Raw genomic sequence first — 26,401 nt, forward strand, 5'->3', positions numbered from 1 at the left:
GGTTGGCTTTGCCGTGTCGTATCTGTCTGGGGGAGCCTCGGTTTCCCAGTCGTCCACGAGCCGGAGCAGGTGAGGGGGAGCTCCTGGACTTCCAGGCTGGGGAGCGGGGCTTGGGCCGCGCCAGGCCGCGCGAGGCCGGGCTGGCTTGGTTCCCAGCCTGGGAGGGACTTAACGGTCCTCTGGTCTCTCTCTCCCCTCAGCCGAGTCCCTTCCCTGTCTTTCACTCTCCTGGCGTCGGTGGTTTTACCTCTTCGATTGAACCCTGCTTCCTCGACCCCCCGGGAGGCCGCCTCCTTCAGGCGCCTCCCTTCTCTCCAGAAGCTCGTTCTGACAGCTGAGGAACTGGCAAGATCCGGCTACCCACAGGGTGAATGGGTATCTTTCCCGGAATAATCCTAATTTTTCTAAGGGTGAAGTTTGCAACGGCGGCTGTGATTGTAAGCGGAGTAAGCAAACACCTCCATTGTATTAGTGTGAGGGATGCAGTTGACAGATGTTCCCCTGCAGTTTCTACCTGCTGCCCCTCTTTGAGGTTAAGGCATTGAAGGCATCTATTAAAAAGCAGTTCAGTTACTTAATTGGCATGGCAGCTATTATCAACATGAATTAGTTGCTCGGACAAGGTAACAGCAGGGGCATTTATAGTTTTCTGTCACCGAATTCTTGTGTTTTTTTTTTTTCAGACTAGGGATGTTTAGAGTTATCATGAACTCTTCCCTCCATTTCATACATCATCAAATTCTGTGTCTCCTTTTAAAAAGTTTGTCTGTAATCTCAGTGCCAACAAACATCGTTGTGTGCTTTATTTCACACCATCCTGGTCTGCCTGCCTCTCCCATTCACAAGACACTGCTTGCTGCGCTCTGCTAGGCCAACTAAAATGTGGTGGATTTACTCCAGACACTGTTCTGTTCAACAATATACAGTGTCCCTCTCCCCTTCCTCCTATCTCTGGTTTCAAGCCTTTTAATGTAACCTGCACCATCTCATACTTCTTGTTTGATATTGTTTTGGGCAGACAGGGGAATTCTCTCTTCTATTTAGGTTGCACTCTTCCTTCTCTTCAGCACAAACCATGCTGTGCATGTTCCCACATTTGTGTCTTCATTTATTCTGTTCCCCTCTCCCTTGCCTACACCTATCTGGATTCTACCTGCCTCTGTCAAGGCCCCATGTAAATTCTCTCATCTCTACAAGCCATTTGAAATTATTCAAGCCTGTACTGATTGTCTCCTTTTCCTTACTCCTCTTGTTTGTATAGTTTGTACACAGTTTAGCACTTAATTTTCTCTAATAAACTACTTTGATTTCTTCCACCAGATTCTAAGTTCTTGAAAGGCAAGTACTATGTTTTATACAACTTTTTCTCTCCTCCATCTCCTTGATTATCCAGGAAAGATAGGCTGAATGGTAAATATTGTCACTGTATTAGAACATATGTTCTGTGTTTTATTTTTTCATGTGATGATTATATCCATAGCACATTGCAGGTTTAGGCATTTAGTATGGCTTCAATAAATATTTGCTTGGCTTTCCAGTGTTAACTTCTGCATTTGAGAACGTCTAATGCCTACCCTTTCTTAAGAAGAAAGCAAGAAAAGCACCCAGGCAGTAGATTTGGCCAGTGGTCCCCAGACCTGGATTTCATGGACCAATAAAAGTTAAATGAAAATGTTGAGAAGGGGCACAAATACAGGACAGTCAGTCTTACTTTGTCAAGTAAGGGCACTAAGCAAAACCAACTACCAACTATTACCATCATTTCCTACAAGAAAGGTGATTTTTTTTTAAGACTCCAGGAGTAGGAAGAACATAATCTAATAATAGATAGGCAATTAAATTAAATTAAATTAAATACATTTAGCTTAAGAAAAGGTACTAGAGGCCTTTAATATTTTTTTTTTGTCTCAGAATTGTGACTGTGAGCTTTTCATTAGGGTTATTACTGGGCTAACTCACCTGAAAGCAGCGACTGGTCTTGCTGCTCCCTGCTATGGCCCTGCTCTCTGCCTTTCACCGATTTGTTACTGCTCCCTGAAACCTGAGCACAGCTTCCTTATTCAAAGGCTGGGTAGCAGGTATTAAAGTTCTGAGAGAGGCTTTCTCTGTAATGAGAAGTGTTGAAAGAAATTGTTAAGAGAAAGTTCTGAAGAGAAACACAGCAACTGTCTGAAACATTTAAGACTGGGGCAATCTCTCAATTGGTGAATGAAGAGTGCATATTTTTCCTTCACAAACTCAAGAGACAGGTTATGCCATGATGTTTGCTTTTCCATGCCTGCTTTCATAGCATGTGTGTCATGTTTTACTTTTAATACTATTTCTAATATGTGGCATGGCTGAAAATGTTGATTAGATAGTATTTAGTAATCAAGATACTTATTTCAAGCTGCAGCTGGTATTTGAAGTGCCTGTTTCTACTTTCCTTTTTAGAATTCCTTTCAACAACTTTCCTACAGAAGGGCTATCTATTCCAGACTTTCTGTGTCAAATGGGATGGCTGATCATGTTATGCTTGAGTGGAGGTTTCCATAATTATATGTATGCCCTGTAACTAAAGAATTAGTCTGCATGCTTGCTATCCTTTCAGGAAAACTGTTCTGTCTTTAGTTACAGAGAATTCCTTATGTGGAAACAAAGCAAAACCTTGTCACCCATTAAAGAGACTGTGATTCAGCAGCAATAACTCCAGATTGGGCAGCAGGGAATGGGCAAGTAATGTATGTTAAAAGTATAAATTTGGGCACTGGAGTTTTAAAAAAATATAATAATAATACTAGCTAACAGTTATTGAGCTAGGTGCCTGGCACTTTTCTTGGTGTTTTATATATCTTATTTGCTTTTCATAACAACCCTATGATATAGTTTTTATTGTTATTTCTATTTTACAGTTGAGAAAATGGGGACATAAGGAGGTTAAGTAACCTGCCAAAGGTGACAGAGTTAGTAAATAAAGTTAAGATTTGAACCCAAGTAGTCTGACTTTATAGCCTTCATTGCTGATTGTAAAAGCTGCTTGCAGCTGCTCTTGAAATTTAGAAGTATACATACTGTGAAGCACTGAAAAAGGGATATTTAAAGGAAAAATGTGAGTCCATCATAAGAAAGGAGACCACCTTCAACTGGACCAGTAGGTGATGTCTAGAGCGGTGGTTCTTAAAGTGTGGAAGCATTAGCATTATTTTGGACCTTGCAAATTCTCAGGGTCAGACCCAGACCACCGCAGACCACCAATCAGAAACCCTAGGGGTGGCACCTAGTACTCTGTTTTAATAAGCTTTTTAAATTATTCTGATGCATGCTAAAATTAGAAAATCTCTGACCTAGAGGCCAAAGTGATGGGAAAAGTAAAATCCATGGGTGAAAGAACTGAGAGTGTCAAAAAAAGAGGAAAATGCTGAAAAGATGGAAGATAACAGGTCTAATGGGGATAGGGAGGAAGGGAGAGATGAGGGACAAAATATATTTTTAAAAATACGTATATATTTTAAAAGGCCATGCAGAAGGAAAAGGGGAGCCACTGAATAAATGTATGTTAAATGTCAGAGAAATGAGAGACATGGCCCATATCACTGTCATTTCTCTGGGGGTTAGAAGAAAGTTGAAAAGGTACTTAGCTCAGCCCGGGCCTAGTAGGGGGAAGTTGAATATAGCTAGAAATGTCTAGAACTAAAACCCTAAAGTTCAGTGGAGATGAGAGGGGTAAGAATATGAAAGGGTACATGAGTGTCAGTGCTTTGCACCTGAATCAAGCCAACTGAATACCATGAACTGCTTTTATGAGATCTATCAACCCATGTAATTTGAACTCCAGGTTCCTTCCCTTATAATTGTCTAGTTGAATGTCTTAAGTTGGGTATGCTAGATGGACTGTAGCCTCTTATTTGGGTGAGGACAGGGATAACACTGAAGAAAGTAGAGAGAAAGGTTTGATTGAAAATGTTGAGTGAAATCTCATGCCTAGACCTACAGAATGGCTGTAAAAACAAATTTGTGATCATCCAGCACATAAAACAGGATGTCCCATTTTGAATTATCCCATTTGGTAGGGTTTTCCCTCTGCATCTGTTTTCTTTACCAATTTTGCTGATAAATATTACATGATTAGACATTAACAAATGCTCCTTACTCTTGTACCTTGTTCTGATTTGTGTTCATTTTTAGCACCAGAAAAGTACCACTGTAAGTCATGAGATGTCTGGTCTGAATTGGAAACCCTTTGTATATGGCGGCCTTGCCTCTATTGTTGCTGAATTTGGTAAGAATGTGAAAATTGACAAATCTCTTTATGGCATAGATTGTAGCTTTTGGTGACAGTTATTTTTGGTGAAAGCTAGAGAAAAAGTAAGAACTCACCTTATTTGTTTAAAAAAATATTGTCTTAACGCCATCAGGAAATAACTTCTGAGAAAGTACTACTAATATTGGAATTGAAGTTAAGAGAAACCAAACTTAGGAGTTTTTTTTGATATTTTGATGATTCATTAATTTGCTAGGCTTAAGTAATATATATGAAAATGTAGAGGGAGTTGGATAAAATAGGGGTTTCTGCTATATTCCTGTACTAATGGTCTCTCCCTGAAGTTAAGTTGTTCATAACTTTTTTTTAAAGATTTATTTATTTATTTAATTCCCCCCCTCCCCCAGTTGTCTGTTCTCTGTGTCTATTTGCTGCGTCTTGTTTCTTTGCCCGCTTCTGTTGTCGTCAGCGGCACGGGATGTGTGGGCGGCGCCATTCCTGGGCAGGCTGCACTTTCTTTAGCGCTAGGCGGCTCTCCCTTACAGGGTGCACTCCTTGCGCGTGGGGTTCCCCTACGCAGGGGACACCCCTGCGTGGCAGGGCACTCCTGCGTGGCAGGGCACTCCTGCGTGGCAGGGTACTCCTTGCGCGCATCAGCACTGCATGTGGGCCAGCTCCACACCGGTCAAGGAGGCCCGGGGTTTGAACCGCGGACTTCCCATGTGGTAGACGGACGCCCTAACACTGGGCCAAGTCTGGTTCCCTATAACTTTTTTCTTATACACCAAAAACTTATTTCTTATCCCCCCCGCCCCCGCGGCTTTTTTGCTTGCTGTTTGCTCTCTGTGTCCATTTGCTGCGTACTCTTCTGTTTTTATTTGTCTCACTTTTTGTCGCGTCACCTTGCTGAGTCGGGTGGCTCTCTGCAGCGTGCAGGCAAGCCTGCCTTCACAAGGAGGCCCTGGGACATGAACCCATGGCCTCCCATATGGTAAATGAGAGCCCAACTAATTGAGCCACAGCCATTTCCTCTCCTCCATTATTTTTAGACCCAGTCTTGGATCATGTATTACCTTTAGTGTTACCTATTTGATTTTAATTTTGAAATATTTATAGATTGTTTTTCCATATTCTTTTTCCTTAGCTACTAATAAGTGACTACAATCCACCAGCCTTTGTTGACTTTCTTTGTATATGTTCTGGCATTGTGATATCACATTCATCAGAGGCCAGAGCTACATAATCACCTTTTTAGTTGTGGACCTTGAAATACTCCTTGAAATATATTTTGTCATTATAATGACCACTTTTATGTGTTGGCATAATGAGAGTAAGAAGGCTGGTTAAAGAAATAACAGTTTCCCCCCACAAGCATTCTACTGGTATTCTTCCTGAATTTCCTAAGGAGCCAGGATGGGAAGAGCAAAATAGGACTTTGCCGTTATCTTCTATCATATTAGGGAACTGTTTGTTTCCTGTTAGTGGATGAAAGAGAAAAAAAAAAACCCACAACTTAGTAATAGTATATAAGAGTAACTGGAGCAGCGATCCCATGCTTTCTTATCTTTGTGAAAGTTTGGGGAGATTTTGTGAGGGAGGGGTGGGGATAATTGATGTTTTGGGGGCAGGGGAAAGAGACAAATGCCAGATTGTACATTACAGATGAAATTAAAAGAACTTTTAAAATTATCTTGTATTTACAGTAGATTAGAACCGACTTAAAACACTGTATTTGACCGTAGTTTCAATTATACTGTGGGGCAAATCATGTTACCTAGATATAGTATAGTACATTTCACTTCACCACATACAACTCTTATTCTCTGACAGTGGTTTTCTAGTAGGGGGTCTTCTGTATGTTATAAAAAGGGTTTTGTCTTATGTTTTAAAAATTGTCATTGACTTACATTTTGCTGAAATTTAACTCTTCCTCTTTGGAAATACTTCTAAATGAGTATGTTCTTTTGTAGGAACTTTTCCTGTGGACCTAACCAAAACACGACTTCAAGTTCAAGGCCAAAGCATAGATGTCCGCTTCAAAGAGATAAAATACAGAGGGATGTTTCATGCCTTATTCAGAATTTATAAAGAAGAAGGTATATTGGCATTGTATTCAGGGTAAGATTGGATTCTTTCCTTACATCATGAATAGAAATGCTTTTTAAAGAAACCATGTGATTCAGCTGTTTGAGAGTTTGTTCCCTTTATAGTCACCATTTCAACTTGTAATTCAATATTAATGCGCCAGTTTACATTTCACTTGCTTGCAAGTCTTATGCTTTGGATTTTGCATCCATCTGGCTATAAGTGATACATTTTAAAATGGGTATATCATTGCAGAATTGGCTTTCTCTTGTTTTCTTGAGGGTTGTTGATAGCCGCTGTTAATAGCCACACCAATTAAATGTATCTGTCTCTGTCTCTGTGATATTCTTCCTGAATTGGCAAATACTGACTCACTTTAAAATTTTCTTTTTTAAAGAAATATCATTCTGGCAATTTAAACAGAAGATGCAGATGAGAGAGGGAGAGATCTTTTTTTGTCTATTTATTTATTTATTTATTTGTGTGTGGTTTTTTTGGGTCAACTTTGGATTAGCTGTAAGTTTGTGGCTTATTGTCCAGTTTGTAGTTTATTCACTATCAATGGTGTAGGCTACTAGTTTATGTGCTCAGAGAATGGATATTGATTTTATTATTAGCCTATGCTAGATTTAACTTAGAAGATCATTTTGTTGGGGGAAGGATATAACACATCCTGAAGCTAAATGTAAGTTATTCTTAGATTGTCTCTTTTACCTTGCTCTTTCATCACCATGGATAATCACAAGATATTTTTTCTCGTAACAAGCATTAAAGTTGGAAATCTGCATATTTAGTCATAATTTTGTAATCTTAACAGTATAAACTGCTGTTGTCTGCCTGTTTATAACTCCTAAAGTATATAGTTCTGCAATTTGGGAAAATCTCCAGGGAGGTATGAGTGAGAATGCCTCCAGTTTATAAACAGAACTTAAATAGGGTACGATCTTGGCTCTAGACTAACCTCCTTGTTGATAGGCTTCAAGATGCATCTACAACTGTTAGGAAGTAGAGGTTGATTTTTAAAACAATTTCTATGAGATGGGTAATGGTATATAATTCTTTCTATAGATTGCTAGATTCAATTTGCTAATATTTTGTTGAGGATTTTTGTGTCTAAGTTCATGAGAGATGTTGGTCTGTAGATTTCTTTTTCTGTACTATCTTTACCTGGTTTTGGGTTTAGGCTAATACTAGCCTCATAAAATGAACTGGGAAATTTTCTCTCTTCTTCTGTTCTATGGAAGAGATTGTGTAAGATGGGTATTAACTAATCTTTTTTATTGTATTTATTATTATTATTATTTAAAGGATACATAGATCACACATAATAATTCTTCTTTAAATGTTGGTAGAATTCTCCAGTGAAATTATCTGGCCCAGGAGGGTGCTTTTTAAGTTATGAATTTAATTTTTTTAATGGTTATGAGATTGTGCAGCTTATCTGTTTCATCTTAGTTGCGTTTTGGTAGTTTGTGTTTTTTTTGAGTCCATTTCTTCTAAGTTGATGAGTTTATGAACATAAAGTTGTTATTACCTTTTTAAAGGCTGGAGGATTTGCAGTGATATCCCGTTTGATTCCTGATTCTGGTGCTTTGTGTCTTTTTTTTTTTAAAAATCTTTGTGAGTCTTGCTAAAGGTTCATCAATTTTACTGATTTTTCCCCCCAAAGAGCCAGCTTTTTGTTTAATTGGTTTTTCTCTATTCTCCTTTTCTCAATTTCATTTATTATTTCCTTTCTTCTGCTTGCTTTGGGTTTATTTTGCTCTTCTTTTTCTGTTTTCTTGAGATGGGAGCTTAGATAATTGATATGAGACTCTTCTTTTCGAATGTTAACATTTCATGCTATAAGTTTCTCTCTCAGCACTGCTTTGGCTATATCCCACATATTTTAATATGTTGACATTCCATTTTCATTCAGTTCTGTGTATATTTATACTTTTCTTTGGGACTTACTCTTTGTTCCTTGGATTGTTTACAAATTTGTTGTTTAATTTCCAAATGTTTGAAGATTTTCTTGTTTTTCTCATTAATCCCATTATGGTTAGTGAATATATACTGTATGATTTTACTATTTTTAAATTTTTTGATATTTGTTTTATGACCCAGTATTAGTTTATCTTTGGGAATGTTCCATGAATGCTTTAAGTGTGTATTCTGCTGTTGGGTAGAGTGAGGTGGGTAAAGGAAATGAGTAAGATAAATGAGATATTTATCATCTGCAAATGTATATTGAGTATAATTGGCTTCTTTTCTTTTTGTTTTCTTTTGTTTTCTTTTCTTTCTTTTCCTACCACTCTCCCTCCCTCCTCCCTCCCTTCGTTCCTTCCTTTTTTGTTCACAGAATTGCTCCAGCTTTACTAAGACAGGCATCATATGGCACCATTAAAATTGGCATTTACCAAAGCTTGAAGCGATTATTTGTAGAACGTTTGGAAGGTCAGTATAGACCCCTCTCTTTCTATTGAGATGATACTCAAAAGGATTATTGAAATCATGCCTAGTGAAAAATGTTTCATTACGGGATATCTGAGAATGGCTGACAGTCATTGCTAGGACAAAGTGAGCTTATACTGACTTGGGAGGAATCCTTGCAGAGGTGATGTATGGGTTAGAACAAATTGTTCAAGTTTGTCCTTTTTCCTATCATTAAAAAAAATTCTTCAGGCCTTTATTGGACAATTAATTAATTGTCCAAAAAATTAATGCTGTTCTCATCAACAAGGGGGCTTCAACTATAGGAATTTCTCTAGCTGCCAATTTTGATAAACTTTTCTAGAGTAGAATCATTTTAGACTATTTTAGTCTAGATTCTAATGTACTTATGGCCACCTAACCCACATTCAGCATTATCACATATCTCTATTTGCTACCTGCAGCATTTCTAGCCTGATACTGTATTAAATGATTATTTTACCACAGGCCTGGGGCTGTTCGATGTTTGGGGACAGCTGGACAGTCTTTCGGTTAGTAATGTCCTTTGCATTACTTTCTTGTCCTAAATCAGTTTTTTTTTCTGGAGCCTTTTCTCTGGGGAGCCTGAAAAGTTCCACTCTACCTCTCTCTAAAACAATTTACTTTTACAGATTCTTCACTTGGGTTTCTATTTATAGGCTCTTTATGGTAGGGAAGAGTGGGGAAGATTGGATTTTCATTTTGAAACAATATGCTCTGCAGTTTCTTTGTTCTTTTATCTGGCCGAGGGGGTTCAGTTCCAAATGACTGTTTTTGCACATGTTACTACAGAAACCTTTTGTAAATAAATAGAGGCTAGAAGAGATCTAAGGCCAGTCAAAATGAGTATTTAGGTAAATATTTTTCTGTTAGACATAAGACTTCATCTTTGCTATTCAGTTACTAAGTCTTCAGAGTTGATGATTCCCCAGAAAAAGACAAAAACATGTTTTTCTTTAGATCTTTGAAATGGTTAAAGGGAAAATATCAAAACCTCGATTTGGGGGATATTGGCAGTTAAGTAGAAGAATAGGACATGTTCCAGTGTTATTTAGAAATAATGGTATAATTTTAAAAATAATGATTTCTAGTTTATAATTTTTATATGTTTCAGTACTGATTTGAGATCTAGAAATACTTGAGTGTCTTCATTTTCACAAGTTTTGTAGTTCATTTCTGGAGTCAGCTCTCTAGCCAGAGTTCTCTTCCTCTGATAGCTCAATACTCTTTTCTCAGAAACTGGTGCCTAACACAAACAGACTTTTCTTTTCTTCCCCCCTTTTGACAGATGAGACTCTTCTAATTAATATGATCTGTGGGGTTGTGTCAGGAGTGATATCTTCTGCTATAGCTAATCCCACTGATGTACTAAAGGTAAGAGAGATCTGGTGGCATTGGGTGTACACTGTGATGTGAAAACAGCATAAACTTTGAGTCAGACTTGGGTTCATATCCCCACTCTGTCACTTGCCAGCCATAGAGCCTTAGGCAAATCACTCATCCCCTTTAAGCCTCAGTTTCTCATTTATAAAGTGAAGTTAATGCAGTATTTATGGTGTGGTGTTCTTAAGGATTAGAGATAATAGTTTAAACTGCCTATCATTGTACTTGGTAATCTTAATAAATAGTAGTCAATTTATTATGCTATGTATTAATCCAGTGGTAAACAAAGACCTGGAGGCTCTTAAAGACTTTCCAAGGGGCATGTAGTCTTAAGGGAATCAATTTCCAGATCTCTTATTTCCCTGAGACTAATTTGAGAATGAATCTGTGCTTACAATAACCTTTATAACACTTTTCTCACTTTACAAAAGAAAGACATCTCTTCCACCCATTCCAAATCTTACGATGGTATGTTATTCTTGGTATAAAAACCTAGGATACCAAATAAAGGATAAATCAAAATGTATTTTTGGGAAAGCTACCTTTAATACTTAATTGAAGTGCCTTAAATCTATAGTGCTTCTATCTTTCCCTGTCTTATCAATATTTCTATTCAGGTTAAGATTTGGCTTTAGAAAGAGTTTATTTTGGCCTGTGTTGGGATGTTCTAAATTCAGAATAGCCAGAACAATATAGGTTAGTGGTGCTGATTTTTAAAAATATTTAACTGAAATGTTTTCTGTGGCTACTGGATGTTTCAAGTTATCATGAATAAACACTCATGGAAAAAATTACATGATTTCTTTCAGATTTCTATCAACTCATGTAATTAAACATTTATTTTAATAGGATCACTTTTCATCTTATTTTCTTTCATAACAAATATTTTCTCCTTATTACTTTATTTAAACTTATGATTAATTAAAAGCATGAAATATGTAATAAAAGTGTGTGAAAAGATACCAGGTTTTAAAAAATTACTTGAGTGGATGTGCCTCAAGCAGTTGAAGCCCTGCTTCCCACATGGGAGTTCCTGGGTTCGGTTCCTCATGCCTCCTAAAGACAAAAAAACAAACAAGCAAACAAACGAACAAACCAACTCAGGGGAGCTGATGTGGCTCAGTGGTTGAGCACTGGCTTTCCACATACAAGGTCCCAGGTACAATCCTGACCCAGTACCTCAAAAAAAAATTATTTGAGTGAATGTGAGAAAGAAGTTAGAGAACAAATGTTCTGTTTACTAGAGCATTGTAGAAACCACAGGTGGCTAGGTTAGTGAAGGAGAGATCTGTTTCAATTCAGTGAGTTTTGAGAACTGACTGACTTGAAAAACAGAACATATGGAAGAAACCAGTGGTAGTTAATGGAGAAAATATATAAAATGATCTTTCTGGAGTAAAGTGATAATATTTTGGTGACAGAATTCTGTATCACTTTGGATTTACAGAACAAGTATTTATGAACAGAATTGACTGTATCCTAAAACTCTAGAATATTTGGAGTATAATTACACTTGTTACTGTATTCTTTTCAAGAATAATAATTAACTCCCCAAAACTTCCCTTCTTGTTCATCTGGATTCTAGACTTAGTCACCTAAAGTACCCTTTTCACCATTCACTTCAACTTCCTGTCCCTCTAACATGTCTCACAAAATTGCAACCATTGATCAAAGCTACCCATTTACCTTTTCCTTTCTTATACCTACGTAGGCCTGAGTGGTAGTTGGGGGGAGGGGAAAGGGACAGGCCACAATCTTAGACTGTAACAGTACATATAAATGATTTTTAAAATCAGCTGGACTTTTCAGACTTTTCACTGATCTTTGGATGGCTTCTTCTATCCTCAGTAACAGTTTAAACCTTCAAACCTTCTTTTTAGGTCTTTTCTTCCCTCTTTCAGCAGACAACCCACCTCCTGTGGCCTCATCTTCTACCTCTCAACTTCTTGTCCTTTTCACCCCTTACCTATAAACTTATATACATCTATACCAATCCCTATTTTGTCTCTACTCTTCTCAAAGAGAGGCTCCTCAAACCAGCAGCATCAGCACCACCTAGGAACTTGTAGAAATGAAAATTCTTGGACCCCACCTTATACCTACTGAATCAAAAACCATTGGGTGGGGTCCAGTAGACTGTGTTTTAACATGCTTTCCAGGGGATTCTGAAGCACAATGAGGTTTAAGAACCATGGCTTTACTTAAAACATTTTTTTAACAAATCAATTTTATTGATACATATTAATAAAAAATAAATAAATCTGAAGTGTATAGTCAGTGGTATTAGGTGTAATCATGTAGTTGTACATTCATCACTTCACTCATTCTTAGAGTATTTTCATTATTCCAATTGTAATAATAATAAACAAAACTCGTCACCTCTCAATCTCTCTATGCTTCCCCTGCTGTACATACTTGCTATTCTTTTTCCTTCCCTCTAGTATATTTGTATTTATATTTTGTAAAAACAGTCTTATATATGCAATATCATCCATATTTGTGTTTTACGTGAAGTTTTACTATCTTACAGAGTCCTGTTACAGTTTTTGTCTTTCCTTTTAGTAATATGCATGACCTTAGACTTTCCCTTTTAACCACTGTCATAACCATACAATAGTACTGCTAGTTACAAACACCATGAAATGCTTTCACCATTTCTTTTCATTTCCAAAGATTTACAAACAACCTTTTTACCAATTCTGCACGGATCAACCCTCAGCTTTCCGTTCTCTACCCTCCTTCTGTTTTCTGGTGACGTACATTCTAATTAACTCCATGAGTTTACACAATATGTTTAGTTCATAATAACGCAGTCATATAGTATTTGTCCTTTGGTGTCTGTCTTATTTCACTCAACATAATGTCCTCCAGGGTCATCTGTGTTGTCATATGCTTCATGACTTTTCTTCTTTCAGCTGTATAATATTCCGTCCTGTGTATATGACACAATTTGTTTATCCGTTCCTCAGTTGATGGATACCTAGGTTGTTTCTAACTTTTGGCAGTTGTGAATAATGCTGCTATGAATATTGGTATGCAGATGTCTGTTCATGTCTCTGCTCTCAGTTCTTCTGGGTATATACCTAGTAATGGTATTGCCGTGGCTTTACTTTGAGTCATTTACTTATGTTTCAATTAGGGGCTTTTCTCACTCATTTATCTTCTTTCTCCCATACTTTTAACTTCTTTCTGCTGTTCACCTCCCCTCACACTGTAAATATGTTCAAGTCTCTCTGTCTTAAAATGCCTTCCCTTGAACTTCTGACTTCCTTAAAACATCACCCTATCTTTTTCTTCTTTTCTTATCCAGATTTTGCAAAAGATCTTCCATTCTCCATTCTCTCTTCAGTGTCAGCAACAATTATCCAATCTGGTGGACACTTTAGTTCTCACCTTATAAAACCTTAACTAATTTCACCTACTGGAAGCTCTTCTTTGGTTTCTATATCACAATACTTAGATTCTTCTACTTTTTACACTTGGTTTCATTTGTAGGATTTTTAAAAAATTGCTTATACCTTAAATACTTCTCTCCTTCCACCCAAGATTTGTCTTTCTCTCTTTTCTTCTCTACAATCTTGCCCTTGTTGACTTTTTTCATTCTCAAGACTTTGGCTCTCATGGTATCAGTTAGGGTATAGCCTAAGCTGCTATGACAAAGAAACTAAAAAACCTAAGATCTCAAATAGTTATGAGCTTTTTTCTCACTTATGTAATGGTCTGGAGGAGAACAGTTTATGCTGGTGGGTGGTCCTCCAAGACCCACATTCCTTCCATTTTTTTGCTCTGCCATCTCCTAGGGCAAAGGTTGGAAAATTCCTACCTGTGGGCCAAATGTGGCCCACTGCCTATTTTTCTAAGTGAAATTTTATTGGAATACAGCCATGTCCATTTGTTTCAGTGGCAGAACTGAGTAGTTGCAACAGAGGCCATGAGGCCCACAAAGCCTGAAGTATTTACTATCTGGCCCTTTACAGAAAAGGTTTTCGACCTCTGTCCTGTGTTACTGTTTTAATCTGTATGGTTGAAGTTGGGTCACCATCACACCGGCACTCCAGCCCATGAAACAGAGAGTCGAGGAAAAGTAATTTCCTTTTTAAACTCTTTAAGTATATTTTCAATAAAAAACTCAAAATTTCATACTTAAAAATGGAGAATAGTATAATACAAGAAACAACTTTTTATGCATCACCTAGATTCAACAGTTAAAATTTTACTACACCTGCTTCTTCGTTATTCCTTTCTCTCCTTTTTTCATTATTTTTAATGCACAACCCAGACATTGTCATTTTACCCCACATACTTTGATATACATCTCAAAAAGAATATTTTCTTACATAACCATAATATTATTGTCACACCTAACAATATTAACAGTAATTCCTTGGTAGCATCTGATACCCAAGCTATGTTCCAATTTCCAGACTGTTACATATATTTTACGGTTGGCTTGTGTGACTCGGGACCCAAACAGAGTTCACACATTACATTGGGTAGTTATGTTTCTTAAGTCCCTTTTACTTTAGAACACCCCTTCCCTCTATACACACCCCTTATTTTTTCTTTGTGTCTTTAACGTGTTGAAAAAGCTAGATCAGCTGTCCTATAGAGTTCCCAAGGTCTGGATTTTCTGTTTGCTTCCTTGAGGGGCCATTTAACTTGTTTCTCTAAACTCTATAATTCTAAATGGCATTTATCTGTGAAGGTCTGACTGAATCATATAAGGAAGCATATGATGTTTGGATGTCCCAATTTTAGGGATGTTAGATTGATCGGTGGGTTCAGGTATGACAGTCTGATTTCTCCTTTGTAAAGTTCCCTATCAGCTCTTCATCTGATGGTTCCATCAACTAGTGACTATTACCTGAATCAGTTACTCCATTTCAGGTTTCAAATGGTGATTTTCTAATTCTGTCATTCCTTTCATGTTTCTTAGTTAGAATTCTTCTGCAAGGAAGAATGTCTTTTCATTAAGTAGTTCTATTTGGTTATTCTGAAATACTGCCAATTTTCTTTTAAGCAGAAGATGGAAATTTCAACCATTATTTCTGCTCACATTCCATTGGCAAGGACTTAGTTCCATGTGCTAAACCTAGCTACAAGGAAGACTGAGAAATGTAGTCTCTAACTGGGGGGCCATGTGCCCGGCTAAAACTCTATTACTATTATTGAAGATGGGGAGAATAGATTTGGGGGGGGGGGGGACAACTAGTAATGTGCTGCACCCACCCATGTAGTATCTATATCTTCAACCAGATATACCCAGTCATCCATGCTAGAAACCTAGATCATCCTTGATTATTGATTCATCCTTATCTTGGTTCTCCTTCAACAAACTTCTGCCTTCAAGTATTGGATCATGAACCAAGCGCTGCGGATTTTACTAAGTATTTCTCAAATCTACCCCTTTGCCGCAATTTCTCTCTCAGGTCCTCCTCATCTCAGCAGCCTACTGACTGTTCTCTTAACTCTAGTGTGAATTCCCTCAAACCATCTCCAGTCTGAAGCCAGAGTGATCTATCTAAATCCATATCTGACCTATTATTTGTTGCTTCTTTGCCTTTGTGCATGTAGCTCTCTCCCTGCCTGCATTGCCTCTTCCCCTTTAACTGGTGAATTCATCCTTCAAGACTATCCTGGGTGGTGCTGCAGGGACAATTACCGGACATTGTAGATCCTCCCATGGCCCACTGGATGGAACGTGGGAGAGTATGGGCTATGATGTGGACCATTGACCATGAGGTGCAGCAATGCATAGAGATGTACTCACCAAATGCAATGGATGTGTCATGATGATAGGGGAGAGTGTTGCTGTGGGGGGAGTGGTGGGGTGGGGGCGGTGGGGGTGAATGGGGACCTCATATTTTTTGAATGTAATATTTTTAAAAAATGAATTAAAAAAATGACCAAAAAAAAAAGACTATGCTCAGGAAGAGGGTCAGGGCTAGGGTGACCTCAGGTGCAAAATGTAAAGGGGCACCAAAAGAAAACAACACCTCAGTAAAGAATATTTTAATGCAGTATTTTGAAAAACCAAAATTAATGCATAAAACTTCATGATGAACCAAACATCAAAATTTTGCATGACTCACCTCACTTGCCTCCGTTTCATCCCAGCCCTGTTGAATCCTGTCTTTAGTTAAAAGTAAAAATTTTAATGTTTGGTTCATCATGGTTTGGGGGGCATTAATATTATATTAAAATATTGTTTGCCTTGATTACTGAGTTTTTTGATATACACTTACATTTTGTACCAGAGGGGAGTGCTTCACTTGCCTCACCCTAGTCCCGCCATGCTCAGGAATCATCTCCCTAAGGAAGTCTTTTACTTACTTACCAGAGGGTATCTGCAGTTTGGGTTTGTCTTTGTGATAGTTTGTATCCCAACCTAATTGGGCTTAGGTTTTTATTTCAAATCTCTTAGTAGTAGAAGTTGACTTTCTGCATGAAATCATGCTGCTGTTATATGTCCTTCATAATGATGGAATTGTGATTCATGGAATTAGAGCTATATTTTGGATACTAGTATTTAGTAACTGATGGCTATGATTCTCTATGTGCAAAGCCAGTGTGAAATTGTATCAAATCTTTCACATGATTATTTAATGCTATATGTCCCTTTGTGTATATCTCAAAGGCTGCTTCATGGAATATACTTTCTACAAATAAAACTCAAGTTAAGGTCTTATATGCATAAAATTATATTTTTAACCCTTTTTTATAATTACATAAGCAATATATATACAATGCAGATGAAAATGGAAGGCAGAAAGAAAACACAAAAAAGGGAAGCTACTCATTTGTAGTCTCACCACTCAGGCATAAACCACTATCAACATTTGTGTGTATATATTCTTCTAGTCTCTCTGTTGTGAATATGGATATTTTTAGGTTTACCTGTTTTTAATAAAAATTACATACTGCTTTGCAACCTGTCTTTTCTATTTAGCAGTTAATTTTTAACATTTTTCAATATCAGCAAATTTTATTCTACAACAGAATTCTAATGGCTGCATAATATTCTATTAGGTGACTATCTTAATTTATGTAACCAATTCTTTGTTGTTGTTTTTGAACATTTAGGTTGTTTGTAGCTTTTCACTAAACTAATAATATTTAAAGTGAATTATATTCTATCCCTACTGAGGACTTGTTCTTCTTTTTCTCCCAATTTTCTTCCAAGTCCAGAAATTATGGGTTTAGTGTGAGGAAAGGCATGTGAGACTGATGAAAATCATCTTTATAAAACACATTTTGACACAAATTGCATTCTATATATATACAGTTTACCTCATTTATTTCTTCATAATAGCTCTCCAATTTTTCTGATAATTCCGAAATACTATTTTCTTAACATTAAATGTGTGAAACATCTCATTTTGGTCCTCTCTGTCAAAACAAAATATTCACCTTTTCTTATTTTAGATTCGAATGCAGGCTCAAGGAAGCTTGTTCCAAGGGAGCATGATTGGCAGCTTCATCGATATATACCAACAAGAAGGCACCAGAGGCCTGTGGAGAGTGAGTGCTCTCAGTTTCTAGAATTTACAAACAGTACTTTTTATAATAAAGCCATAAAATTTTGAACTCTCATCTTATACTGTTTAAGATTCTTGGGTAAACCAAAAAATAAGCTAAGAAGCTTATTTTGAAGATATCACCTATGAAAGGACCAGAACTTATCATTGGTCTTTATTTCTGCTAAGGTTTAGAAGTTGTATGTGTGGGAGAAATTATTAAATTATTCAAGATACTCATTTTGTTTTTTTTCAGATTCTTAGTGTATTTACTTCTTCTATAGATATTTTTGCCAATTTTGTACTAGCACAGCAATGTGTTACTATCATAGTCTTGCGTGTTTATGTTCAGAAGTTATCTGAAATAACTTTCCCCCTCATAAAAGGTGCACTATAAAATATTAAGAAAATACAGAAAAGTAAAAATTTAAAAATCCAGTCATTCCACTCCCTAGAGATAATCACCGTATTCATTTTGTCATATTATTTTCCAGTATTCTATCTACTTTTCTTTTTTATTGTCACTGTTCCTAAACTTTTTATCCTGTTTTAATCAATTCAGTATAATATTAAGTAAGACTACTAGGAGATTTTTAGAGAGCATGGAATGAGAAATCCTTTAATACTGGACATTTAAATAAAGAAGAAAGCTTTTCTATATTTCTTCTTTTTCAAAAATTGAGTTTGGGAATTTGGAGATGATTGAATTGTCCCCATGGTATTTTACTTTCAATTTCAAATAACATTTAAACATAATTATAAAAAGAAAATATTTATTACGAAACATTTTTGAAAAATACAGAAAGGTATAAAAAGGAAAATTAACTTATCTTTTATCTTAACCTCAGATGAAGAAACATATTTTGATGTATTTCCCTCTAATTTAAAAAAAGATTGCTCATGTGTGAGTATATATGTGTGTGTGTTTGTATGTATATAATGTACCTTTCCCCCTAAAGTTAGAATAACATTATATGTAGTTTTATATCTTGCCTTATTCAACATTATATCATAACTTTTCTTACTTCATTAATATTCCTCAAAAACATGACTTTTAATGGTCTAACAACCCTGTGTTGTAATGAGAGCTGTAATTGGAATATTGTGCTATTAAATAATGCTGCTAAGGATATGTACAAGTTGTTTGGATATATGTTTTCACTACTCTTGGGTATATATTGAGGAGTGGAACTTCTGAGCCATACAGTAACTTTGTGTGTGACCATTTGAGGAACTGCCAGATTGTTTTCCCACCAGCAATGTGTGAGGGTTCCAGTTTCCTCATATCCTTGCCAGCACTTACTATTATTATTTTTTTGGATTATAGCCATTCTAGTGGGTGTGAAGTGGTATCTTTATGTGGTTTTGATTTGCATCTCCCTGATGGCTAATGATGTTGAGCATATTTTCATGTACTCTTTGACCATTTGTATATTTGCTTTGGTGAAATGTCTATTTAACTTTTTGCCCATTTTCTTCCTTTCCCTCCCCCTCCCCCACCCTGTTGTTTTTGCTGTCTGTGTCCATTTGCAGCGTAATCTTCTGTATCTCTTTCTCTTTTTCTTTTTTGTCTTCTCTTCTCGTCTTTCTCCTAGGATTCACCAGGATTTGATCCTGGGGAACTCTGATGCAGAGAGAGGCTCCCTGTCAATAGCACCACCTCAGTTCCTGGTCGCTGCTGCACTTCACCTTGACTCTCCTCTTTGTCTCTCTTTTGTTGCGTCATCATCTTGCTGTGTGATTCACTTGTGCAGGCACTGGCTCACCGCGCGGTCACTCAGCTTGCTGCGAGGGCACTCGGTTTGCCATGCGGGCATTGGCTCACTGCATGGGCACTGGCTCACCACGTAGGCTTTTTGCCCATTTTAAAATTGGGTTGTCTTTTGATTCTTGTAAGAATTTCGTTATGTATTCTGGATACTGGCCCATAATAAGATTTATGATTTGAAAATCTTTTCTCTTATTCCATGAGTTGTCTTCACTTTCTTTCTTTTTTTTTTAAAGATTTATTTTTTATTTATTTCTCCCCCCTTCTCCTGCCCCGCCCCCCCCCTTTGTCAGCTCTCTGTGTCCATTCGCTGTATGTTCTTCTGTGACCACTTCCATCCTTACCAGTGGCACCGGGAATCTGTGTTTCTTTTGGTTGCGTCTTGTTGTGTCAGCTCTCCATGTGTGCAGTGCCATTCTTGGGCAGGCTGCACTTTCTTTTTTGCTGGGTGGCTCTCCTTACGGGGCGCACTCCTTGTGCATGGGGCTTCCCTATGCGGGGGACACCCCTGCATGGCAGGGCATTCCGTGCGTGCATCAGTACTGCGCATGGGCCAGCTCCACACGGGTCAAGGAGGCCCGGGGTTTGAACCGGGGACCTCCCATGTGTTAGGTGGACGCCCTATCCATTGGGCCAAGTCTGCTTCCCCACTTTCTTGATTGTATCTTTAGAAGCACAAAAGTTTTAAATTTTGATGATATGCAATTTATCGATTTTTTCCTTTTGTCACTTGTGTGTTGAGTGTCATATCCATGATTTTATTTTTAGTATCATAAGTTAATTGGAAATTTATAAGTGTTCTAGTATTAGCAGTTGATTTGAAAGTGTGAACTCTGTACTTCAGTCTTGGATTTTCCTGGCACTTTTCAACTCCTAACCTATGTTTTTTTTGCTTTCAGATTATGTCAGTACCTGTGTATTTCATTGGTGTCTAATGTCACTTGTGTTTTGTAGGGTGTGGTTCCAACTGCTCAGCGTGCTGCCATTGTTGTAGGAGTAGAATTGCCAGTCTATGATATTACCAAAAAGCACTTAATATTGTCAGGGATGATGGGAGACACAATTTTAACCCACTTTATGTAAGTATGCTAGGTGGTACCCATTCTACATTTCCAGCATATTGAGCACAGAAAGCCTCTTTCTCTAAAGTCCTCATGTGAGAGTCATACCTGGAAATGTATGGCCTAAATACTCTTGTTTCTCCCATTACCAGAACTTCATGTCTTCTGATAAATGTGCATTTCACAGAGTTCCCAGATGGTATGGGCACTTAGGTACTTGGGGGCAATGTCTACTACAGCAGCCTACTAGACATAATACAGTCTTTATATCTAATAAGCACCTCTCTTCTTTTCCTTGGCCTAATTTTGGATCAGAAAGTAAATTTTTCTCAAAGGAAATCAGAAAAAAATGTGAAATTTTATAGGGCCTGTGAGACTAAAGTACAATATTTGGCTGAAGACTGTATTGCTAATATCCTACATTTTCTTCATCTTTGCAACCTTTATAGTAGTTTGCTACACACATGCATTTGGCATAGAATGCTGTGGTTTGAGAAACATATGTAACTAATAGATGATGTATGACACTTTCTGCTTAGGGATCTTGTTATGCTTATAAAGAATGTCCTTTTAAAAAATGTCTGTCTGAGTTTCAAATTGAAAAGTGAAGGGACAACTTTTGAATGGTGGTCTCATTAGAAAAGCCTTCCTTTCATTTTTTATTGTAATGAAAGAGCAAGTACCAAGTTTTACCTCATGGGTCTGAGTTACTATGCATTTATGTTTGGTCTAATTTCTCTTTAAGTGGGCAGGGGGTGGAAGTGGAGAAAACCCACCTAAATTTCCATCTTTAGTTCCAGTTTTACATGTGGCTTGGCTGGGGCTTTGGCCTCGAATCCAGTTGATGTGGTGCGAACTCGTATGATGAACCAGAGGGCAATCGTGGGACATGTGGACCTCTATAAGGGCACTTTGGATGGTATTTTAAAGGTATGTACACTGTGGACTTGTGTTGGATTTTTAGTTTTCTTTGACATCCCAGACCTTCTTTCACATCTTATTCTTAGTTGCTACATGCCATTCTGATGACTGGAAGAATCATTAGTAGCCTTTCATTGTCAGTCTCAGGCAGAAAAGTTGTCTCCTTGGCAAACTATTGATGCACAGTGTGTTTAATATTATTATTTCAATTTGAATGTTTTAGAATGTAGGATACTTCTACATTTTCCCACTTCAGACAAACAGAGACCCTGCAGCAGAAAGCCTGATATTTGTTTTCAGCTCAAGGTTGTGCTTTTGTTCACACTTCGGCTTTGAAAGTTTCTGCTATGTGATTGTAGGAATCTGAATGTCATCAATGTATTATGTAGTCACTGATATTATTGCTGTATAAACAAATTTGGGACTAAAATATGATATCTCCATATAGTTTCTCTGCTGTACCCAGTGTAGTTTAACAACCATTTATTATATGCCGGGAACCAATCTAGTAGGTATAGACAAATTATAGCATACTGTAGGTATATAAAGAGATGATTAGTACAACTTGGTAAATGGTAAACTCAGGGTGCTATATGTGCAAATTTTAGCCCAATTTTGGAGTGTGGGATAGGCTTCTGTAGATAGTTGCATTTTGAATAATCACATCTTACATTAGTGAGTACTTTATTGTGTGTCAAGTACTGTCTTAATGAGACATAGTATTAGTACATTTAATCCTCACCATTTCCCTAAATGGTGGATACCGAAGCACTGAGAAAATAAGTAACCTACCCTGGTAAGTTTCAGAACTGGGATTTAAATTCAGACTGTCTATATTCAAACCAACGTTAACCTCTACATTATGGTGCCTTCCTCATGTTGGTAGCTAAGGGTTAGTTAGGTTATAAAGGGTATTATATGCTATGTTGAGATGCTTAGATTTTTTTAATTGGTGAGGAGCTGTTGAAAGATTTGTTTCTGTGAACACTAAATTGACCATGGATGTTTCAAAGAGAAAAAGGCTTAGAGATATGTGATATGCCCAAGATTCTAAAAATATTTCCAGAAGATTACTCTGTAAAGACATGGTAAAGGTGAGTTGCTGAAAAATGTTTTGAAATTGGGCACGAATGAGACAACTGTAAAAGACTGGGGAAAAGTAAATGTCTGAAAACATTCTGTACTTGAAATATTTTTCAAGTGTCTAAATTCTCTCTCCTCTTTAAAATAAACTAGAAATTATAGAGGATACATGTAGGTATGTGGTTTATGCAGGAAAAATAACCTGAAATTCAATCAGCAGACTGATTTACCAAGAAGTCTTTAGCTTTTTATCAAATGATTTTTCAAAGTAATGTACACTCAGATGTTTGAAGTTAAACTAAACTATTTAAGATATATATGTGTCATTTATTTTCTCTTCTTTGATGAAATTTTTTAATATAAACCAGCTGCTTGTCCTTATCACATTAAATAAGAGGTATTTCTGCAGCACTGATTTACTCACTCATTCAGTTACTTGTAGTGTTCTTTAAAATTAGTTTGTCTTATATTGTCATTATATATAATATTAATAGCATCTTTTTTATTTTGCATTTCATCTTTGAGTCCCAAAACACTTTAGTGAATGGGGATCATGCATTCATCTCTGACATAGAGAAGAACAAGTATAAATCTCATCTTTTCACCCATATCTTAAAACCCTTTACTGCTTCTCATTGCCCCAAGACTTTATATGGTTTGAGCCCTATTTGGTTCTACAATTTTATTTCTGCCACCCTTATTCCCTCACTGCCCCCAGTGCACCTTTTACTTAGCTAGCTAGCTCTTACTTATTCTTCAGATCTCAGATTGAGTATTATTTTTTTCACAAAGACTTTCCCTGACCAAATACTAGGTTATGTATGTATAGTTTTCTTTTATAGCATTTGCTACATTTTTCAAAACATCTTTTTTGAGGAATAATTCACGTATCATAAAATTTACTCATTTAAAGTATACATCTCAATTGTCGTAGTATATTCATAGAGCTGTGCAACTATCACCATTAAGTTTAGAACATTTTTATCACACACAGAAAGAAACCCGTACCCAGTAACAGTGACTCCCCATAACCATCCCCCAGCCCTAGACAACCACTAGTCTATTTTCCATTGCTATAGGTTTGCCTGTTCTGGACATTTCATATAAATGGATCATTCAAAACGTGGCCTTTTGTGACTGGCTAATTTGACTCAGCCCCATGTTTTAAAGTTTCATTCATGTGGTAACATGTATCAGTACCTCATTCCTTTTTATTGCCAAATAGTATTCCATTATATGGATGCACTATATTTTATTTGCATTTATTCCATTTGATTGTAATTGCTTTTAATGTCTGTCTGCCTCACAAAACTATGGGTCCCATGAAGCTAGCGTCATGTTCCTTAGCACAGGGGCCTCTCCTCGTGCCATGGCAACTGGCTTCTTCCAGAGCAGGTGATACAAGAGAGAACAAGGCAGAAGCATATATGTGTAAAGTGTATTTTATAACCTAGCATTGGAGATGATATGCATTTACTCGTGCCATATTCTGTTGGCCACACAGGCTGTTTCTGATAAATTGTGGGAGGGCTGCCCAAGGGAATGAATAACTGGATGTAAGGATCATCAGGGATGATCTTAGAAGTTGGGTACCATAGACACCTTATTTGTGATCACATCCCTGGCATCAAGAAAAATGCCTTGTGTATGACAGGTACACAGTAAAAATTTGTGGAATGAATGGGTGGATGGATTTAGACTACATACGAGTTCAGAATGTATGTCTTTGGGAAAAAGACCATTTATGGAGCCATCAAATTGCTGAGGTAGGGGTAGGAGTGATGGTGGTAGGTTGAAGGGTGGTGGTGGAAGATGATGTAATGTCACTACAATAAAAGTGACAGATTTAAAGAGAAAGTAGAACTCACTATGTTTTTCTTTAATATCTTTTCCCCAGATGTGGAATCACGAGGGCTTCTTTGCACTCTATAAAGGATTTTGGCCCAACTGGCTTCGACTTGGACCCTGGAACATCATTGTATCCTTTTAGAATATGGAAATGATAAAGTAAATGCTTTAAGCTCCCAGGTGATTCTAGGCCATGGAAAGGAAAATTTGATTTTTGAGACTTTCAGGCAAGTGAGAAACTCAGTGTCCTAATGGTGACCATGGAGGATGAAAGTTAAGTAGAGAAACAGTTTTCAGTTGGAGGCTAATATAAACTAAAGGGAGTAGAAAAGATCTGCCACACTTTCCTTTTTTTCTTCTTTAAATCAGAGCAAAACAACAAACACAGCAATCTGGAAGGCGCTATGAAGTGTTTGGAAGGCATGATGGGATATGCCCTTCAGGAGAGTCCATGCTGAGGTTGTCCTTCTTTCCTACCTCTAACTATAGGACCGTAAAAGCTGGGAAATAATAACAGGAAGCATTAGAAGTCAAAGGAATCCAGAGGAGAGATGGGGCTTTTAACTTGTTGGAGACTCTCCCTTTAGCTGTGTTCAGCACCTCCTGAATGCACACCATTGCATAGGGTATTGCATATGGTGGTGTGAGCATTGCAGGGTTGAACATTCATGAAATGTGCATTCCTTGCCCTTGTATAGTCTATAATCTGAAAGAGTCTTTGAAGTTGCTTTAATACCATATTACCTGTTGTTGATGTTCTTGGATATCTCTATATACGTGTGTCCTGTTTGCCCCCGAAGACTCTTAAGTATTTACAGTTTTAATCTGTTTACATTGGTAAATGCCAACCATCAAAATGGGCCATGAGGGGTATTCAATGCAGGAATGATTTGACAGATAATGTTTTAAAAAAAGACTTTTAAACAAGAGCACCTTAGGATAGCACAGACTAAGTACCCTAATTTAAGAGAATGCCATGTATAATTTTAGAACTGGGTTTGGACTTTGGTATCAATCTGGTGATCTTCCATGACTTTCTCCTCAGTTTTTTATTACATATGAGCAGCTCAAGAGGCTTCAAATCTAAGGACTGTGTTAAATGTGAGCCCAGCCCTGCCAACCTTTCTACTCTACTCTTCTCTTTTCTTTCTTTCTCTGTGTTCTAATGTATTTTGACAAAGTTTTGAGTGTTTGCTGAACCAGTGGTCCTCCAAGAACAATAGGATGGTTCAAAAATGTTTGTGTTACCATGTTAACTTTTCCCTGAAAGGAAGTGTTAACATTGAGACTCTGGCCCCAGATTGGTATCTTCTGTGAAGATGGATACTGATGAATGATTTTCAGAATGGCCTTCTTTCCAAATGTGGTTAAATATAATTGGTTAGCCCCAGACTTGGGCTAGAACCGAAGGCATGGCCAGGGCAGTTACAGCTATGTATGTTACAGACCTCGGTTCTCATTAAATATTTATTGGAAGAATCACTTTGGCTTTGTCTTCATTTACTCTTTGCTCCTTTGCCAGCTCTTTAAGTTACATTCTCCAGAACGTGATAAAGAGCAGGTGGCTATGGGGAAGTGGACTTGGCCCAATGGATAGGGCATCCGCCTACCACATGGGAGGTCTGTGGTTCAAACCCTGGGCCTCCTTGACCCGTGTGGAGCTGGCCCATGCGCAGTGCTGATGCGTGCAAGGAGTGCCCTGCCACACAGGGGTGTCCCCCATGTAGGGGAGCCCCAGGCGCAAGGAGTGTGCCCCGTAAGGAGAGCCACTCAGCGTGAAAGAAAGTGCAGCCTGCCCAAGAATGGTGCCACACACACAGAGAGCTGACACAACAAAGATGACGCAAAAAAAGAAACACAGATTCCCGGTGCCACTGATAAGGATGTAAACTGTCACAGAATAACACACAGCAAATGGACACAGAGAACAGACAATTGTGGGGGGGGGGCAGAGGAGAGAAATAAATAAAAAATAAATCTAAAAAAAAAGAGCAGGTGGCTATGATATTGAAAAAAAGGCACAATGCAAAGTTAGCGGCTTCCT

The 26,401-nt window shown here is 37.5% G+C and overlaps 1 protein-coding gene across 4 annotated transcripts; it reads left to right on the forward strand.

The window, feature by feature from the left end:
- SLC25A14 (solute carrier family 25 member 14) lies at positions 1-25,839 on the forward strand. Of its 4 annotated transcripts, none has more exons than XM_058290977.1 (11): positions 1-69; positions 201-446; positions 4,165-4,258; positions 6,211-6,358; positions 8,667-8,761; positions 10,065-10,150; positions 17,585-17,680; positions 20,399-20,523; positions 21,300-21,435; positions 24,407-24,487; positions 25,403-25,839. In XM_058290977.1, the coding sequence occupies exons 2-11, from the start codon at positions 372-374 to the stop codon at positions 25,442-25,444; spliced, it is 978 nt and encodes a 325-aa protein (XP_058146960.1). In that variant the 5' UTR covers positions 1-69; positions 201-371; the 3' UTR covers positions 25,445-25,839. The 4 variants fall into 4 exon arrangements, with proteins under 4 accessions (XP_058146960.1, XP_058146962.1, XP_004475985.1 ...); XM_058290979.1 differs by having other exon boundaries at positions 201-437; XM_004475928.4 differs by lacking the exon at positions 201-446 and having other exon boundaries at positions 14-69.
- Positions 25,840-26,401: the final 562 nt, after the last annotated feature.

The sequence above is a fragment of the Dasypus novemcinctus genome, chromosome X (genome assembly GCF_030445035.2).
Source record: "Dasypus novemcinctus isolate mDasNov1 chromosome X, mDasNov1.1.hap2, whole genome shotgun sequence".
NCBI classification, from domain to species: domain Eukaryota; kingdom Metazoa; phylum Chordata; class Mammalia; order Cingulata; family Dasypodidae; genus Dasypus; species Dasypus novemcinctus.